Genomic DNA, 14,669 nt, shown 5'->3' on the forward strand with positions numbered 1-14,669 from the left:
CAAATCAGCAGTCTTATTAAGAATCGTTTATAGATGTGTGAACTAAATTTCGTTTCGCTTTAAGTCGCACACTTTAAAAAATACAGCAGTTTAAACAAAACTTTAAAAAATGAATTTTTTCAAATTAAAAATAACGCGAATCCAAATCAGCAGTCTTATTAAGAATTGTTTATGGTTGTGTGAACTGAATTTCATTTCGCTTTAAGTCGCACACTTTAAAAAATACAGCAGTTTAAACAAAACTGTCAAAAATGAATTTTTTCAAATTGAAAATAACGCAAATCCAAATCAGCAGTCTTATTAAGAATCGTTTATAGAATTGTGAACTGAATTTCGTTTCGCTTTAAATCGCACACTTTAAAAAATACAGCAGTTTAAACAAAACTGTGAAAAATGAATTTTTTCAAATTGAAAATAACGCAAATTTAAATCAGCAGTCTTATTAAGAATCGTTTATAGATGTGTGAACTGAATTTCATTTCGCTTTAAGTCGCACACTTTAAAAAATACAGCAGTTTAAACAAAACTGTCAAAAATGAATTTTTTCAAATTGAAAATAACGCAAATCCAAATCAGCAGTCTTATTAAGAATCGTTTATAGTTGTGTGAAAAGAATTTCGTTTTGCTTTAAGTCGTACACTTTAAAAAATACAGCAGTTTAAACAAAACTGTGAAAAATGAATTTTTTCAAATTGAAAATAACGCAAATCCATATCAGCAGTCTTATTAAAAATCGTTTATAGATGTTTGAAGTGATTTTCGTTTGCTTGTATTCACACGCCTTAAAAATTACAGTAGTTTAAGAAACCTGTCAAAGATGATTTTTTTCAAATTTCAAGATTTTTAATTTGTTGTATTTTTATTGATACAGGTTTCGATTGCGAACGTTCCAAACAATAAGAATTGATTCTAAATACAACTGAGCATGAGTATTGAAATTTCTTAAAGTCGGTCACTTTTTAAATATTTTGTTTCCAAATCGACAACGATCTATCTCCGCTTAAAATTTATTGGCACTTGCAAATGTCGTGTTTTTAGTGATGTACATGTGGCATCTGAATTTAAAGAATTAATATTTTAATACGAAAACTATATTAATTAACGCTATGTGCGCGCCATTTCTCAATATTATATTAACTTTTAATAATTTTGAACTTAAATAATTTAGATTAAAAATACGTTTGTCCAAATTTTAGAATTAATTTTTTTAATATTAATATTATTATTCTCCTATTATTAATTTTATAGTTTCTAATATTAGTATTATTTTTTCTCAAGTTAGGTTTATTTTTTTCAGATTAGATGTTTTTCGTAATATTTGATTTTTTATATTAGTTAGTCAAAAAAAAATAGAAGTCGCTACAGTAATTCCCTCCCGAAAAATAAAAAAAAATTTCGAATGTAACATAAAGAAAAAATTAACTCACATTGCATTAAGTCGATTATCCAAACCTTTCTCCTTTTATCCATATATCCACTTTTATATTCCACTGCTGCTCTGCTGTCATCCCATATGGTTTGGCACTGATCACTGCACTGTTTTTTCTATTATTTTATATTTGCAATAATTATTTGTCGCACTTCACTACACACAGATGCACTTCGAACTAAACGGACGATACGGACGAAATAAACGGACGAAAAAATATCACTTGCGAATGCATTCGGCACTTTCGAGCATCCCGTTCGATCACGTTCGATATCGCATTCGCGAATAAAAACACGAACAAAATATCTGTTGAAAAAATACTTTTTTGATTCCGGGAAAACGAGCGTCCGAATATTAATCAGATTAAACGCATCGAAATGCCCTTAAATTCACTCGTTATGTCTATAGAGGTCTACGCGACATCTCCTCGCGCGCCGCGTCGTTTCGCGACACCCATAGCGGTATGTCGCGACATCTCCCGGCGCGCCGCGTTATTTCATGGCATCGCGAGAGAAGTCTCACTCAGAGGAAGTAACACTTGCGCGCTACGACCGTTACGCGGTAGCGTCACGAAAGCTCACCTAGAATTTGAATCGACGGATGAAGTCAAGCTTCTTGGACACTCTACAATATTCGGGCACTCCAAAAGATGCTTGAGCACTCGCGAAACTCCTCGTCGGGAGGATGATGCCGAAACACCGCACGATAAATATAGAAATATACTCCAAATACCGTCGAAATGATGTCTCAAGCCACAGTCCCCCTCCCCTTGACCCCACCTGTAGCTTGCAATCCCGCGAATTCGCGATAATCCGACTCCCGGGGCCCCGTCGACGTCGCGGGATACCCTTCGAGACGATGAGGTATCTCCTCGAGGCTCTCGGGCGAGCGAGTAGCGGCGAAATCTACACGAAAATCACGGCGGAACACTCTCAAACGAGAAACGCCCTCCTCCCCCGTCACTCCGATCACCAACTGGTCCCCAAGTCCCCATCGACGCCCGGATGCTCTTCGAGCATATTATTCGGTCCATCACGTCGAAAACCGACACTCCCGGACTTGCACTCCCGTTTATTCGCGTTACTCGCGGACGAAATCCAGACGAGACGCGGAGCATTATCGCGACGCACCTTTGCTCCTCCGCCGCTGGACTCGCACTAACTAATGGCGGCGCTGGCTGAAGTTGGTAACGTCGTGACGTCAGAATCGGCCGATTTCATGTATTACTACGCGCGGGAGTTTTCGACGCGTAAATAATAAATAATATATGATCAGCAAATGTACACAATTTTAATTCGCCAAATATTAATTATGTACATAATTTTATTATGAGGGAGTACATAAATTTAATTCCCGATTTTCTATTATGTACATAATTTTAATTCGTCGAATTTCTATTATGCACACAATTTTAATTTTTCATTTTTTATTATATATACATAATTTTAATTCGCCGTATTTTTATTATGTAAATAATTGAAATTGTACATAATAGAATTTCGATTAGAATTAGCGATTTTTGACAATTCAAATGTGGTTCTTTTTTCTTTTTAGAAAATATCTGGCTTCAAATAAAAATACTTATAAGGATATTTTTTCATAAATTAATTAGTAAAAACTAAGAATTTTTTAACATTATTGTGTTTTTTCAATTATTGCTTTTTTCAACGATTAAATTAACAATTGTAAAATTAATTTTATAATATTATTATTGTTTAAACTTATATTATATATTATAGTTAAGATCTCAAAGAATATTTATGAATTTTGTAACTATTGTAACTAAAAATTGTCGGTTCGATAACAATGCTTGAATAGCTTGCACGATCTTTGGATATCATAATATTTTACTTCAGTTTTTAAAATTTTGCAGAAATTTATGATCAATCAATGATTAATTCTGGAAAATAATTTACATAATTATATACAATAAAATTAACAAAGTTCAATATTGTAAGTATTATTACTATATGATTTTTTTGTAAATAAGATATGTGTAAATTGTGTTTTATATTTATATAATCATGCGTCATTAATTTTTTATGCGATGTATTATAAACTATTAAAAATGACAATTTAAAATGAAATTTGTCGATATGTAAAAGTATAGTTAAATGAATATAAACACATATACACAATATAATAATAAATGTAATATTTAAATGGCAAGATTTTTATTTTATCTATTTTGTATACATTATAGAACTTTATATACCATATACATATAATTGAGTAAAGAGTTTGTTTACCAATTAATGTAAATGAACGTAAAGAAAGTCAAGATGTCTTTATATTATAATGACTATTAAAATTAAATTAATCTTTCTAATATATTTTAATACATATGTATACGTCAAAGAAAATAAGAAAGTTTAATTATAACAAGAAAAATAAAAAAAAACATTTGTATATACAAATATTATATTTCTATAAATAGAATTATAATTATAATTAAATATTAATAAGTTTTGTATAAAAATATTTAAAATGTGAATATATCCTAAATATTTTAATGTTATATAAACTATTGATTACGCCTCATTTCATTAATTATAGCGACATCGGACGGATAATCTTTTGCTAGCGTTTCATTGGGTATATAATAATTGCCTTCATATCTACAAAAAAATCGTCCTATTTCTTGATGATCGATCCATTTTGAGCTATAATATTTCCATATTTTATCTGAAAAAAAATTTAATATTTTATACTGTCCTAATAGAGAGAGATTGTGGAATATATAATTTATAAAAATTTATCTAAAAACTTTTTTTAAATATATAATTAATTGTTTGGTTTCTCTTAATTGTTTATATTTTATACAAGATATTCGGTAATAATGGTCTCATCTCCCGTAAGGTAATATCTTTACAAATGATACTATATATTATATTTTATATATGCATAACACTATAGGTTTTTTATAAATGATAAATAATATACCTTGTTCCATATAACAAGTTATGTTATGCTCACAAAAAATTGCATAATATGGTTTATGCGTAGAACACGTAGAATCTGCACATGCCAAATTTCTGCATATCATGTTTGGACGAAAAGAGCACGTGTTATAACCCTTAATGCCTAATGTTGATGGATTATAATAAAGATTCCAACCAATTATGACACCAATGTGAGTGCCATTATGGATACACTCATGGCTTACAATCGTCCCGATCACAAATTTTAATACTGCCGATCTTTCTTCTAAAAATATTTTTCTCGGGGTTCTTATATTAAACAACTATAAAAAAATGTATCATTAGAGTTTAATTAATAATACTTCTTTTTTCAATTCATTTCCGAATTGATTTGTGTATATCCCTTTAAATTGCAGATAATTATATAACTATAAAATTATTAATAAAATAAGTATTAATCGCAAATAATAATTACATAAACAGTATTCATTCGTGTTATATATATTAATATGTAACAGACATAAATAGTAAAAATAATAATTACCAATATTGTGTCTGAAATATTTATATATTTTCCTGATATCATATCTCTCAGCATAATTAGCTGTTTCTCGTGAAGTGTACGTAACTGCTGATTTAAACAAGTACATAATTTTCTTATTGTCTTAAAAAAAAAAATAAATATTAAAATTATATAAATATTAAATATTAATTATTAAAATAAAGTCAATTAATAGTATTATCTTAAAAAATAGATTTATAAAATTACGATTACAGATGAAGAAATGTGAAAAACTAGCTGTTTTTAATTATCCTCATTTTTTATATGACATATTTTACAAGCAATTTAGATTTAATAAATTTTTATCAATGCTCATAATTGATTGCTATATAGTTATACTAATTGCTAAAATTAGTAGAAATAATATATAAATAGTTGTCAACAAACCAGTAAATAATGTTTTTCATAAATTTGACGATTATCCGTCCTTATCATGTTATTCAAAGTAAATTGGCCTTGTTCCAGTACCAAACTAAAATACTCGTGCTTTACTGTATTACTTAAACATGAACATTAAAATATAAAAAAATGTATACATATACAGACAACATATAAATATATACATATACATATAAGTATATACTCATATATACACTTAATCAATGATAATATAATTTCTAAAAAGGAAGCAATGTAGATAATGCGCATAAAAATTATATTTTCTAAATTATATTTCCGCAAATAATATATGCATGCATATATGCTTCAATATACATATTGAGATTAGAATAAAATAATGTCTAGAAGATAAATTTATAAATTATGTAATTTATTTTACATATAAATTATAATATATTAAATAAAAATTGTGCACGTACTATGTGATAAGAATAAGAATTAAAAGAAAGATTAAAAAGATTATCCTTCTCTCTCAAAAGTTAAACTTATATACTTACTTATTTACTTTTGGCTTTAAAAATATATGGAGCTCTCTCTCGGACATTATGTAAGAGTATATGCCGAATCTGCGCATTAGACTATGATATATTGTTAGTAGTAACATACTTTGGATCCCGGCTTCAACCTATAATATATAATAAGAATAGAAAAATTGATTAAATTTAAAATATTTAATGTGTGTGTATGTGTGTAATTATAGCATAATACAATAAAATTTAACATGCTGTGCAATACTTTTCTTATAACTTTAATAATATAATGTATATAAATAAATATAATATATATATATATATATATATATATATATATATATATATAATAACTTACATGATGGTCATGTTCAAAACTATATTCAGTTAACCATAGTTTATTTAATTTAGAGAAATATTTTTCAGAGAATATAATTTTTTCGATTGCACCTAAAATTGGCAATATTTGTTCGTACATCAAATAACTATGATTGATATTATTCTCTTTCCAATATAAACTACACACAGTCTTCACCGCGAATATACAATGTGTGGGACAGTCTTCGTAAAAACTGTGTAACACTTTTTTTGCAACGTTATCTAATGTTTCTTTTATGCGTGAGTAAGAAATATATTTTTGAGGTATGAACCATTGCACCATAATAGTAACCACTTGTTCTAAAAATTGTTGTTCTTTTGGTCCATTTCTCAATTTTAGATATTTGTACCTCATGCGTTGATGGATCAGTATTCGATAAATGAAAACACCGTAATGTCTTCGTGCTAAATCCTGACCAGATATCCTGATAAAATTTACACTGTTTAATATTTCAATTATTTAAATACATTGTTTTATATAATATTGTATTACACGCGCGCGTAACTATCAATTTAAAAAGTTTATTGAATTGTACCCGTCAGGTTGTGAAAACATTCTTAGAAACTCATTTACTATAAGATAATAGTTCGTTGAATACATGCATATGCGAAGAAACTTTGAAACCAAGTCTCTCTTATCATCATTACTGGTTTCATCCATGTATATACGAGATATTAATTCCCATATTTCTTTCAAAAATTTTAGGTTTATTTTTATTTGTTTCTTAAAATTTATTTGACCGCGATCTTCGTTTTTCATACTGCTATAAATTTTCTCCATAATAGGCCACCTATAAAATTGAAAAGTGAAGATACCTCAATTTTTTTGAAAATATCAAACTTTATTATTGTGCATTAATTTTTAATATTTTAACGTGTATAATATATATTTTACATATAGGAGAAATGTGCGAAGAGTGAAACATTTCGTTATGAATATTTATATGACTAATTAAGTTTTCATTTAACATTAAGATTTTTACGCTAAACTTTTTTGATGAGTATTCTTAAATTGAAAATATAGTTATACATTTTTACTTTTATTTCAATTCAGTCGATCATAACGAAGTGTTTTACTATTAAAAAATGCTTTAATTAAATTATTAAAATAAAAATATGATATCTCTATAATTTCATATTTTATCATATTTTGACAAAGCGCCCTATAAAAAATGTGTAAAAAAATATGTAAATATGACTTACCTGTGATTGAACTTTCGTCTCCAAAGTTGATTGCCCCACGCTGTTTCTCTAAATCTCTTGCACGTGGCAGTAAAATTCTCGATATCCTTGATAGGGAGTTTCATCAGAATAAGAATAATCACTTCGTTAGGCAAACTCATTATTGTAGCCATCGTGATAATAATTAAAAGACGAAACTTTTTTATGTTTTGCAAAATATTCCTATAATGAATCTTTGCAAGAAATTGAACGAATTTATCTCCTGATTTTAGAAAACTAATTCTGATCACTTTATGTCAGCGCACGATGAAATACCGCAACGTATGTTAAATCTGTTTACTTGTAGCTTGCAAATAAAAATGTTCGATTTCAAATTGATCTCTCAATTTTTCAAAATTTATTTTTGTCTTCACTTATACTTAGAAGCACGATGAAGCACTTGTGAACATGTAACATATGTCTTTTCGGAAACAACACATTTGATTAGCTTGCTTAACCGACAAAAATAAAGCAGAGTTTACATACCGTATATGTATACAATCTGTATCGTAAGATATCGATTACAAGCGTTATCTATAAGAACATTCCTCAGCTAATAACATGAAAGCTATATCCATATTAAAAAATCACAAAAAAATGTACTGTAGGGCCACGTGGGCTATGTATAAACGTCACCCGATGTATGCCTGACGTGCCGCAACCTCTTATATACTATACCGAAAAGTAGTTCCGCCGGCGTGGCGAGATATTAATACGTGTACCTGTGATTGGCTGGCAAAACGCAAGCGCTGTAGAGAACACGTGCTCCTCGTAAAATAAAGTCCGTCTTTGTTACATCCGGTCTGTTTTTTGGGCCAGCGATCGTCCGCGGAGACCAACACCACACCTATCCGTTCGGCTATCCATCCTCGATAAGTTCCAATCCTTTAACTTATAGTATATAAAACATTGCAATTGTGGAAATTGCATGAATATGATGACTTCGATTTCAATTATGATAAAATGTTATTATAATAATAATCGATATTCAAAGAAAAAGTATATATTAATTAAAAAACAATAGATTTTTGATAAAATAAGTTTTATATATTCTTTGTCGATAGTGCTAGTCAATTGCATTGCGGTTTTGTGTTGCAGTTTTTTTTTCCAAAAATGACAATTAAGCGAGGGGTTGGCCACTAGTGGTTGTAGTGTACAAAAAATTACCCTTGATATGTATTACCTTTAAATTACCTCAAATTACCTAATACTACTTCAGATTACTTAAGATTACCAACTATTACCTCAAATTACCTAAGATATTATCTTAAAATATTTAAAATTACCTCAATTTTCTAAGAGATTACCCCAGATTTTTCCAAATATCTTCGAGAATCATCGATTTATCAATAATGTTCACTAACTTCAAAAATTAAAGATTACCTTAGATATTACAGACTATCTTAAGAATACCTAGAATTACCCTTAGATTACTTAGATTTCCTATTAGGTTACTCAAGATTACCTAAGATTACTATAGATTATTTAGAATTACCTTGGATTACCCAAAATTTCCTTTGGATTACCGCTGAATTACCCAGCCCTTGTACGAAAAATTATCTCAGTGACCAACCCCTCGCAATTAAGTAAAATTGATATAATTTCATGTGACGTCGAGTGAACTATGTCACTTCATCTTTCTATCAAAAATCGAATTATAAGGAGGATTTAATGTCTCTTGACGTTATGTCTTATATCATTGGAAATATATGATACTCGATTTATAAACAAATTTGAAAACCCTCATGATTTTGAATTGCGAATATTTATTTCGTCCTATTTATCGGTGGCATAAAAATATCGTGTTATGCCGAGATTGTCAATTTACTCGGCAATTTTGATTCTGATGCTCCTCTTTGTCCTAACCGTGACAGAAAAAAAATTATATCCAAGTAAGTATTGAGTTAAATTCAAACTTTTTTCTCCTGCTTTTAAACATAACTGTGTAAATAATTGTCTTAACATCGAAACAACGCGTATATAAATGAATAAATTAATATTATATCATAACGATATTAATTTTTTGACATAAGCGCGATAAAGGGTGGCATTGTGCATTTTTATTTTTTCATTGCATTTTTTTAGAACGGAATATATGTCTCTTGGATCTTCAAAAGGAAGGAGTGACACATTATTCCCCGGAAAAATTTCGGAAAAGAAAATTACTTTCTAAAAATGAACTTGGAAATGTCATGGAGAATACGAAGAGACAGACTCTGATGAATTGTAATGGACCGATAATAATTGGCGAGGCTCTTGATAATAAGAATGATCATATTCGCGTTAAGAGAAACGGACCGATCAAGGATCATTCGATTATTCGTCATCAGTCGAATCATTCCGTGAACGTATTTGACATTTTTCCACGAAATTTTTGGAGCAATCAATCTAATCGAACTGCTTGTGTAAATATGCCGCATTCAAGACACAAAAGAGACATTTTGTCTGCAAACAGGCAACGCGCGAAGAGAAATATCAGACATTCGAAATATCGAGTTAAGACTGAAAATACTGGTGATAAGAAACACGACGCCTTGAGAACTTCCCGCAGATCTGCCATGAAAAATGCACACAATTCGAGTATGTTTCGTAATTTTTATTTTGATTATTTTTTATGTCACGTGTGTCTATTATTGCATCTACCCTGAGAAATATTATTCGATTTTAAATCTAAAGTTACATTATAATTCAAAATTAAATAATTATATATATATATATATATATATATATATATATATATATATATTAATTTATTAAAAGCAGAGAATTACTCTAAGAGAAGTTTACCCATTTTGATATAATAAGGTTATTATTTTTAAAATCAAATTTTTCATTTTCCCGGATCGCTAAGGTTATTTATCTTCTTCCATTTAATAGAAAAGAGAAGTAAAAAAATGGAAATTGTGCCTGCTAAAACAGTCGGTGAATCGTGGATAGAGAAAAGGGAATCCGGAAATGAGGGTTTAAGCACCGCTCTTTCTAGATCTAGCATTGCCGACAAGGTAAAAATCTTAATTATTCCAAGATAATTACACGACGTTAATTAACAATTAAAAAAATTCAATAAATAGGGAGAAGGGAACGCCGTTGCATTACCTTTTGTGCATACCGGAAAAGCGGAATTACGCGTTCGCATCGAAAAAATTCCCAAGAACGAGTCCCTCTTAACTAACAACTGGATAAATAATCATTCTATCGGAACTACTACTTGTCCTTCGACCGTGTTATTAAAATACGGCGACGAAATCGTCGACGACGTCAATGCGACGAATCTGGAACTCGTTCCGAATTTCGACTCCTCGGGGCGGGAAAAAGTTAATAACTTATCCGTGGAAATTATAGTGAAGCAGCTAGATTACGGCGATTCCGGAAATGCATCGTTCTATAACGCGGAGTCTCATCCAGTTGGGTCCGATCTATCGAGGAGCGATCGAGATTTGGAAAGTGGCAAACGCAATCGTGCCGAGATATTCGCGCAATCGTCGGACGAGGATGCAAAATCGCGCGCGAAGAGAAACCAGGAAATTACGTCTAGACGCTATCTACGAAGTGATAAGAATGCAGTGATAGGCTCGAAAAAGACTTTCAAGAACGGACAACAAGGAACATCGATCGAAGGTGTGAAGCGCGAAGAGACAAGGCACAAGTCTCGTGCCGCGAGATCGATCGAAGAAATTAAGGAGCTTGCTGAAAAATTAATCCTCAAGGTAAAGTCATGCACTGTATCGTTTGACGAAAAACTCGCTTCCACGTTGATCGAACCAGAAAGGTAAACTGGACTCCTCTTCTTTCTTCAGGTAAACGAGTTGCAAATGTATGTGAGCGACCGGATTAACGAAAGCCGCTCCACGACGGAGATCTGCGTTGACAGAAAAGCTATCGAAGGGACTCCGCGAAGGATCTCCTCGGCGAGGAAACGCGTTGCGGAAGCCCGAGAGTTCAAGCCCGAAGTCGCTAAGAACACCGATAGTCACCGAGCGAGAAATGGTGAACGGGTGACTTTGACAGGGAAGAGAGCGTCGTCATCCAGAATATCGTCCTTTGGCGGGTCGAGATTTGCAAGAGGAGAGAACCCAATGCAGAAGGGTAAATCGCGCCGCAAATGGGGCAGGTGGATGGACTGGAGCAGCTGCAGCGTCACATGCGGTAAGGGCCGACAGATCAGGTGGAGGCATTGTCTTCGCGATTGTAACGACGCGGAAACCGAGATGGAGGAAAAAGCGTGCCAACTGCCGGCTTGTCCCCCGGGTAAATTCCTGGGAATATTCTGAAAGTCCTCTCTCTTCGCCGAATCGAGTGACAATCGGTGCTTCTGTATATTGTATTGACAAGTTACAATTAATTAATTATATTATAATTAATTATAACTATTATTATTATAATTATATGATTATAATTAATAAATCGAAACAATACGTTGTATGGTGCAGCGATGATGACGAGTCGGTGTGGATGAGAAATTCGAAATTATTCTCGAGAAGGAAAGTTCGCAAAGCGATTTTTGTACATTATTTTTTATCTTTTCTTGTGCGAAAATGCGACAATATAATTTTTTGTGTAATTTTATATATGATTTTGGATCGCGAATTTACATTTTACCGCACAGAAAATTGTTGAATCATTACAAAGATGTAATTAAAGATGAGCAAAATGATACAGTTTGGGAAATAATTTGAGTAAGATATAAATAAAATATAAGCATTACATATATATATATATATATATATATATATATATATATATATATATATATATGCAAAAAAATTTATTTACAGCCTTGAGAACTTTCCTCATCAACTCATATAATACGGTTGTTGATCGCTTGTGTAATAAATAAATTAATGTATTTTTTCTAATTATTTTTTTATGAAATACATATTGTACAGGATAGTTTTTGAACAATGTCTCCACTTTTGCCGGTATTCACAAATAACGAGAGCATTCATTAAGATTTTCTGTCGCATCGTTCTGAATTATCTTTATAAAATTAATGAATGTTGCATAACAAACGTATGCTTCTCGTGCGGATATTTAAGTTTCTATACAACTTTCTTCTATCTCCTTCTCGATCAAACGCAAGGCTCTTTGCTCCATCAGTAGTTTGCACTTCTGCATGTTACAAAATCTGATATCGTACAATATTTATAAAGTTTCCTACGAAGTACATCCTCCTTTCTTACATTCATTTATATGATTTGTTTTAAAGTAAATGACGTAATAAAGAATTGCGTTTTTGTGCAATATTTTTATCTTATTAAATTAGGTATAGAATCAAAGTGTATTGTGAGCAATGTGTATTTTGTGTTTCGCTGAGAAAAATGATACAACAGTACTTTCTATAGGCAGCATAATTTGTTAAAATATTAAAAAAAAAATACAAATATATCATACCTATGTGAATTTTATTATAATTAGAATATTATCACGTTATTAATATAAGCCTTCAACTATCAATTATCAACAATGCAATACCTGTATCGCCTTATAGGACATTTTGCAAAAATATCCATCTTGACATGATCTTTAAATGCAAAATAAAATGCTAATTTATTGCGCATTTATTAATAAAGACTACGAATTTCGACACATGCCGATTTGTCAATATGTTAAGTGACAAATGTCTGTAAAATATTTTCATGCATGGCACCATTTCTAAGTATTATTTATAATTTAAGCAAAATGTGCTTTACATTTGTCTAATTTTTGTTTTGATGCTATGCTGAGTCTAATTCTCAGATTAGGTGCACAATAAAAATGCTACAAAATAACGTGAAACGCGACATAGTGCCGATAAATCGTACAATCGAACATTCGTGAAATGAATCAAGCGAAATAATGCATCGAGATATAACGCCTTGAATTATTTAATATATTCGGGAGATCAGCGTTACAAATTGATCACAATGGTAAAACACGCATTCCTCTGCGCTTACACATCTACATATACACTCATGCGTCAGTTATGTAATCGTATTGGTATACGATTATCGATATTCACAATTCTGTCCTAGATAAGAGGACGTAAAGGATGCATCAGTCATCATTGTATAATTGTATCGTACCCTATTATTCGATTAAATCGCGAACGCTACGTATTTGAGCTTTGTTTTAACACATTGTCAAAGTATTTGCAACTGCAACTATCCACCAAACCTGGTACGTTTGCGATACGAAATTGATACGAAGCTTGATCTTCATAGCCAAGTTAGTACCTAGCATACGTTTTTTTGGCTTATCATTTATACAAAAACTAGTCATTCGTGTGGAAGAACCGAAGTGCATCTTGTGATATATGTATATATATAAAAAAGTCGTTTTCTTTTTATTTGCATATAAAATCGCAACATGATCCACGAGATCGAGATAGATCACTATTTAATAAATTTTTTGAAATATGCTACATCAAATGCTTGTTCGACTTTTTGTTCTCGTCGATTATTTTCGTCGGAGGAACAATAAGCCAGTGCGTCCGGTAGTTGTTCTTTACCTCCAGCTAATATTCGCACATCTCGGTCAACGTCGACGCTCAATTTTAGAAGTACTGTTTCCACTTTCTCCATCGTCTCCATGCCCAAAGTGTCCACTAAAAATACAAATATACGAAATTGTATATTAATGTATCGATCCAGCGTAATGTATATTACAGGGTGTCTACTCAAATTTTATAAAAAAATTCTTTGAAAATTCTCGGTATTTTTGTTTAAATTTCAAGTAAAATAAGAAAATTTGTAGATGCTTGTAACTTTTTAAAAGTTTCTTATTGTCGATAAAAAATTACATAATATTTTAACGAAATATTGCAAAGATATGTTAGACATTTTCTCAAATGCTAAATAAGAGTAAAATTATAAAAGAGGGCAATTTTTTTAAATTCTCTGAGAATAGCAGATTTTTAAGGGTTTTCCTGGGAATATACACCCTGCATTACGACAAGAATATACACACGTATACTTACAACCCATCCCGATGACGTCCGTCGCTATAGTTCTCGCTACAGCTAACCTTACGTTAGGTACTCTGTCGGTGGATAGCTTCATCAAACATGGTAACATCTCTTTAGAAAATTTGCTTCCCGCGATTGCGTTGTTGCGGATCAAATGAGAGCACACAAGCGCATAAGTCTGTCGATGCATCCATCTTTTAGCATTTACAACCAAAGTGTCCCGGAGTTCGTGAATAAGAGACATAACCAGAGCATCCTCGGTGGATAAGTAGATCACAATTCGCGTGATCTGAAAAGATCGAAGCTTACGTTTACAAGATTGAACACGATTGTATAAAGTATAATA

General features: G+C 31.2%; 3 protein-coding genes across 6 annotated transcripts in view; 1 reads left to right on the plus strand and 2 right to left on the minus strand.

Moving 5' to 3' along the window:
- Positions 1–3,702: 3,702 nt before the first annotated feature.
- On the minus strand, positions 3,703–8,042 carry LOC114932489 (uncharacterized). The gene is made up of 9 exons (XM_029304717.2): positions 7,867–8,042; positions 7,363–7,563; positions 6,696–6,950; positions 6,140–6,584; positions 5,809–5,936; positions 5,300–5,411; positions 4,895–5,014; positions 4,373–4,673; positions 3,703–4,114 (listed from the first exon to the last, which is right to left on the minus strand). The coding sequence occupies exons 2-9, from the start codon at positions 7,512–7,514 to the stop codon at positions 3,954–3,956; spliced, it is 1,674 nt and encodes a 557-aa protein (XP_029160550.2). The 5' UTR covers positions 7,515–7,563; positions 7,867–8,042; the 3' UTR covers positions 3,703–3,953.
- A 1,117-nt stretch (positions 8,043–9,159) lies between these two features.
- Positions 9,160–11,671, plus strand: LOC114932543 (uncharacterized). Its single transcript, XM_085479715.1, has 5 exons — positions 9,160–9,272; positions 9,466–9,960; positions 10,258–10,382; positions 10,452–11,087; positions 11,178–11,671. Exons 1-5 carry the CDS (start codon positions 9,188–9,190, stop codon positions 11,649–11,651), a joined length of 1,815 nt encoding a protein of 604 aa, XP_085335841.1. The 5' UTR covers positions 9,160–9,187; the 3' UTR covers positions 11,652–11,671.
- Positions 11,672–12,224: 553 nt separating this feature from the next.
- LOC114932392 (serine/threonine-protein phosphatase 4 regulatory subunit 1) overlaps positions 12,225–14,669 on the minus strand; it is a 113,123-nt gene continuing 110,678 nt past the window's right edge. For all 4 annotated transcript variants that reach the window (XM_029304554.2, XM_029304558.2, XM_029304555.2 and 1 more), the window contains 2 exons: positions 14,336–14,612; positions 12,225–13,963 (listed from right to left, as the gene is read on the minus strand). In XM_029304554.2, coding sequence (XP_029160387.2) covers positions 13,752–13,963; positions 14,336–14,612 — 489 coding nt within the window. In that variant the 3' untranslated portion in view covers positions 12,225–13,751. The remainder of the gene's footprint in view (positions 13,964–14,335; positions 14,613–14,669) is intronic.

This window comes from Nylanderia fulva, unplaced genomic scaffold (assembly GCF_048542155.1).
Source record: "Nylanderia fulva isolate GAGA-0341 unplaced genomic scaffold, ASM4854215v1 Scaffold13, whole genome shotgun sequence".
Lineage (NCBI taxonomy): Eukaryota > Metazoa > Arthropoda > Insecta > Hymenoptera > Formicidae > Nylanderia > Nylanderia fulva.